This window comes from Notamacropus eugenii, chromosome 4, assembly GCF_028372415.1.
Source record: "Notamacropus eugenii isolate mMacEug1 chromosome 4, mMacEug1.pri_v2, whole genome shotgun sequence".
NCBI classification, from domain to species: Eukaryota; Metazoa; Chordata; class Mammalia; order Diprotodontia; family Macropodidae; genus Notamacropus; species Notamacropus eugenii.
The window spans coordinates 42,645,645-42,651,363 of NC_092875.1; the positions used below are offsets into that span (position 1 = coordinate 42,645,645).

The window sequence follows — 5,719 nt, forward strand, 5'->3', positions numbered from 1 at the left end:
CCTGGACAATTTCTTGAGCTGAAGAAACCCATACAATGAAGGAGTAAAGCAAACCTCTAGTTCAAGACACCCTGAAAATTCCACTGGAACTATCTCTTATGCTGGGGTGGGAGCACCGTGCAGCCCATTGTGAGCTACAAGAAACAGACGGGACATGAGAAGCCCTTGGGGGAACTGAATCTCTGGCACCTGCAGTGGTTTTCAGACTTCACAACGCCAAAACGCTGAGGACAATTTGGAAGGTAAGTGGAAAAACCTGCCAGACCTGTGTGAGAGAGTAAAGTGGTCTGGCTATAGCTCCAGAGCAATGGAGGGGGCAGAGGACCCAGCAACAGCCTCAGCACAGGGGCAGCAGCAGCAGTAGCAGCTGCTGTTTTAGGCCTAAATGTGCTCTCAGCCTATAGATTTTGGGGGAATCCAGCAGCTGACAGTACACCCCCTACCCTCTACTGGAAGCTGAGAACCACCTTGACAAAGAGCTCAAAAGTGAAGTAAATGGCTGAGGAAATGAGTAAAAACTGGAAAAAGAATCAGACTATATAATCTTACTTTGGTGAAAAAGAAGACCAAAATATACAAACAGAAAAAGAAAACAAAATCAAACCTCTTACAACCAAAGCCTCCAAAAAAATATGAATTGGTCACATGCCATGGAAGAGCTCAAAAAGGATTTTAAAAATCAAATAAGAGAAATAGAGCAAAAATTGGGAAGAGAAATGAGAGTGATGCAAGAAAATCATGAAAAAAATGGGTCAACTGCTTGCTAAAGGGGACTCAAAAAAAGGAACAATTTAAGTATTGTGAAAACAATCAGGATAACACAAGATCTAGGAACTTCTACATTAAGGGATCAGAGGGCTTGGAATATGACATTGCAGAGATCAAAGGAGCTAGGATTAAAACCAAGAATCACCTGCCCAGCAAAACTGAATATAATACTACAGGGGAAAAATTGGTCATTCACTTAAATAGAGGACTCTCAAGCATTCTTGAGCAAAAGACCAGAGCTGAATAGAAAATTTAACTTTCAAACACAAGAATCAAGAGAATCATGAAAAAAATAAACAAGAAAGAGAAATCATAAGGGACTTACTAAAGTTGAACTGTTACATTCCTTTATGGAAAGATAATATTTGTGACTCTTGAGACTTTTCTCAGTATTAGGAAAGTTAGAAATAGAAGGATTTTATATATTTATATATGTGTGTGTGTCCGTGTGTGTGTGTGTGTGTGTGTGTATTCACACACATATATATCTACAGAGAGAGAGAGAGAAGACAGAGACAGAGAGAAAGAGACAGAGACAGATGGCACGGGGTGAGTTGAATATGAAGGGATGATATGTAATAAAATAAAATTGAAGCATGAGAGAGGAATATATTGGGAGAAGGAGAAAGGGAGAAAGAGAATGGAGTAAACTATCTCTCACATAAAAGAGGAAAGAGAAAGCTTTCTCAATGGAGGGGAAGAGGGGAGAGGTGAGAGGGAAAGAGTAAACCTTACTCTCATTGTGTTTAGCTTAAAGAGGGAATAGCATACACACTCAATTTGGTATGCAAATCTTTCACTAAAGGAAAGTAGGGGAAAAAGTGTTAAGTGGAGGGTAGGGGATGATAGAAGGGAGAGCAAAAGAGAGGAGCGGGTAATTATGAGTAAACACTTTTGAGGAGGGACCGGGTCAAAAACAAGAATAAATACTGAGTCTTTCACAACATGACACTTATGGAAGTGTTTTGCATGACTGCTCATGTGTAATCTATATTGAATTTCTTGCCTTCTCAATGAGGGTGGGTAGGGAGGGAGGAAGGGAGAGAAGTTTGAACTCAAAGTTTTAAAAAAGGCATGTTAAAAAATGTCTTTTACATGTAACTGGAAATAAAACATACAGGCAATGGGCTATAGAAATCTATCTTACCCTACAGGAAAATAGAGGGGAAGGGGATAAGAAAAGGGAGGGGTGTGGTAGAAGAGAGGGCAGACTGGGAGAAGGGGTAATCAGAATGCACACTGTCTTGGAATGGGTGGAAAGGAGAGATGGGGAGAAAACTTGGAACTCAAAATCTTGTGGAAGTGAATGTTGAGAACTAAAAATAAATCAGTAATAATAATAAGGAACCATGAAAAGAAGAGAATTCTACTTCAAGCAATGCTGGAACTCCTACTGAAAAGTCCAAACCCTCAGAGGGACTCAGCATTGTGAAACTTGTTAATCCCTGGAAATCAACCAGAGGTGAGAACCCTCAAGGTTCTTTGAGAAGCCTCAGACATGCTGTAACTATCCATTGAACTTATTTATCCTGCTGATTCAAGTAAAGGTGACTTCACACCTCATCAAGGAGAGACTAAAGGGGTGGGGCTACACTATATAAAAAGGACAGTATCCTTCTGATCAGAAACATTTCCTTGAGTGGAACTGAGAGTCTCTTGCTCTCAGTTGTTACAAGAAAGAAACTTCAGAGAGCAAAATGGCTGCTGATATGGATATAGTCCAGAAACTGCAGAGTGAAATGACCTGTGGCACCTGTTCGACCTACTTTCCTCAGCCTGTTACCATGAACTGTGGGCACAGCTTTTGCCTAGAATGTCTCTCCTGGAGTTGGAGAGCTGGAGCCAAACCTTTCTCTTGTCCTGAATGTAGGCAAGTGTCCCAAATCAGAGAACTCTCAGCCCTCAATTTGAGCCTGGAAAATCTGACTGACACTGGTAAACAGCTTGGCTCCCATAATTTGCAGAGTACTGAAGGACAGAGCCTGCAGAGTTCTGAGGGGCAGAGGCAATGTCCCACTCACAAGGAAGACTTCAAGTTCTTTTGTGAGGAGGACCAGACATTACTCTGTATGTACTGCTGTCAAATGCCAGAGCATGGGACTCACAACCTCTCCCCTGTAGAAGAGGCTGCTCACAATTACAGGAGAAAGATCCAGGAGATTCTAAGTCACTTGGGGAAGGATTTTGAGGAAGCTGAGAAACTTCGTTCTCAGGAGGACGAAATGGAGAGACCTTTTGTTGACTGGGCTTGCATGATTTCAGGAGAATATCGCAAACTTCAGCATTTCCTGGTGGCAGAAGAATCTCACTATCTGGAAAGACTGAAGGAAGAACAAAGAACCAGCAAGGACAGACTATCCCAGCATATCCACACCCTTCAGGTAATCATGGAAGAACTGGAGGAATCAAGTCATAAATTCAACATTGACCTGTTGCAGGATTTCAAGGAGCTGTTGGGAAAGAGTGAGTCAGTTTCATGGCAAAGTCCCAAGGCTTTCAGTACAGAACTGAGGCAATATCCCATCACTGGAATGCTAGATATCCTCAACAAATTCAAAGTGGATATCAGACTGCATCCAGAATCAGACTGTCAATCAGACTATGTGACTGTTTCTGAGGATTTGAAGACTATGAGAGCTGGGGAAAGCTGGCAGGTGGATCTCAACAAGCCGGAGGACTCCATTTGTCATTATGTCTTTGCTGAGCAGTTTTTCACCTCAGGTAGCCACTATTGGGAAGTGGATGTGATGCAACTACCTCAGTGGATACTGGGAATCTACACCCCATTCTTGAGTATCAGAATGGGGAGGAATTCCCACTCATGTGCCTCTGTGTTTCTGCTTCGCTGTGTGAAGAAGGAAGATCATTACAATTTCCAAACTTATCCTGGATCGTTAGACCATCAAGTGAAAGACCCTGTGTCCAGGGTTGGGGTGTACCTGGAATACAGTCTTGGTTCTGTCCTCTTTTACAATGTTCTGCAACGCTCCGTCATTTATAGATTCTGTCCCATTCCATTCACAGGGCCTGTCAGACCTGTCTTTTCTCCTGGCCCCCCACTTCCAGGAACAAAGCCTGGTCCCATGACTATCTGTCCAGCTGACTCTCATCTTTGTACCTGCTGCTGTTCATTTTCCTAGGAATTTCTCCGTGGAGGAAACTCAATCCACCACTAGGCTGCCTGGTTGTGGTCCTGCAATTCCCAGGCTTCCCCAGGGAGAGAATGAGCATCACCTACATGACTTTGAAGGAGGACTTTGAAATTGGAGACAAACTGAAAGAGATCATTCCAAATATTTTGTATTTTCTTATCCTCAATGGATTCAGTCTGTTCACATATTTTCACAATAAATCAATCTTATCTCAGAGAAAAAAAATAATCTCAAGATGCTTTGTTAGTCATTATTAGTCATGTCCAACTCTCTGTGACCCCTTTTGGGTTTTCCTGGCAAAAACGCTGGAATGGTTTGCCATGGTCTTCTCCAGCTCATTTTGCAAATGAGGAAACTGAGGCAAACAGGGTTAAGTGATTTGCCCACGGTAACCCAGGTAGTAAACATTTGAGCTGGGTTTGATCTCAGGTCTTGGTGATTCCTAAACCAGTACTCTGTCCACTACACCACCTAGCTGCCTCTATAATCTCATGGAGTTATACATTTAAATTTGGAAACCTGCTACAATGAAAAGAGCAATGAACCTAGGTTCAAAATCTAAAAACCTCAGATACTTAGTTGTTAGGTGACTCTAGCTGAGTAAATTAAACTTTCTAGGCTTTGGTTTACCATTCTATAAAACAAAGGGATTGCATTCACTGGCCTCTGTGGTGAATGAAAACTTTGAAAGACAGATTTCTTGGGTAATTAATAATTTATTAATTATGACTAACAAATAACTAATAAGTTGAAGTCAATGGCTTCTCTTGGCCACTAAAGAAAAACCTTGGAGGGTGCTGAGTATTTCCTGATGAGTGGAAATTAACTCTGATTGGTTAACAATTAATGAGAGAATGAATATTCTAATGCAGGTAGGCTTTTTCTAATGAGGGCTGGGGACATGATTTTAATGATGGCGTATTCTTGGAGAAAAAGACTCATCTCCACAACCATTCTGCTTCTAGCAATCTATGCAAAAGTGATCTGTCTTCTACCACCTGAGTAGAAAAATGGGTGGAAATTCACTTAGATTATATTCTCTTTACCTTATAATCAGAACTAACTTTCCTTGTTGGGTAGGATTTCCCCTCTCCACTAAGATTGAGGACAGTGTCTCATTGTCAGCTCTGTCCATCATAGGGATAGTATAAACGGGGGAGAGTGGGGAGAAAGACCTCTTAGGTTATAAAATTACTTATTAATATTATAAAAATGTTTTTTCTTATTCCATAAGATCCTTCAGCACTCAATATATGATCCTTCAGCAAAAGTCACAAACTGCATGAGATCTTCCTGGCCCTTTGAAGTTTTTCTGTTCGTTGTTGTGCATAGATCATGGGGCATGGAGAGTGCTAGAGAATCTTTTCACCAGATTACTTGCAGGATTCAAGACTCCCAACTCTGAGATATGATCGGATTTTAAAAGAAATTTTCATAAAATCACTCAGGAAATGATATGGACTAAGAGTATTTGAGAAGCGAAAGAAAGAGCAGATATAAATGGCTAAGGGCTTCTTCAGATACTGTGGTCTTGAGGCAAATAAAAAGGCTAAGAGACAGGGTTTCTGAATATTTATAAAAATCAATTATTTAATTAGGCTAGCTGATAACAAATTAGACATTTCTTTCTGTAATCGGACACTTAACTGCCCCTGACAGGAGAAATTAACCCTGATTAGTGAATAATTAATGAGAGAGTGGGTATATTAATGAGGAGGAGGGCTAAAGGACTTCAGCTCCCAGTGAGAAAGTGATTTGATCATAAGACTCAGCCACCTCCAGCAATCTGGACAGAGGAA

At 41.1% G+C, this 5,719-nt stretch overlaps 1 protein-coding gene across 1 annotated transcript; it reads left to right on the forward strand.

Annotated features, from left to right (window-relative positions):
* The first annotated feature begins 2,465 nt into the window (after window positions 1-2,465).
* On the forward strand, window positions 2,466-3,908 carry LOC140502176 (tripartite motif-containing protein 64-like). Its single transcript, XM_072606502.1, has one exon. It carries the CDS (start codon window positions 2,466-2,468, stop codon window positions 3,906-3,908), a length of 1,443 nt encoding a protein of 480 aa, XP_072462603.1.
* The last annotated feature ends 1,811 nt before the right edge of the window (window positions 3,909-5,719 follow it).

Coding starts and splice junctions, on each gene's coding strand:
- LOC140502176 (XM_072606502.1), top strand. CDS start 2,466: ATGGCTGCTGATATGGATATAGTCCAGAAACTGCAGAGTGAAATGACC.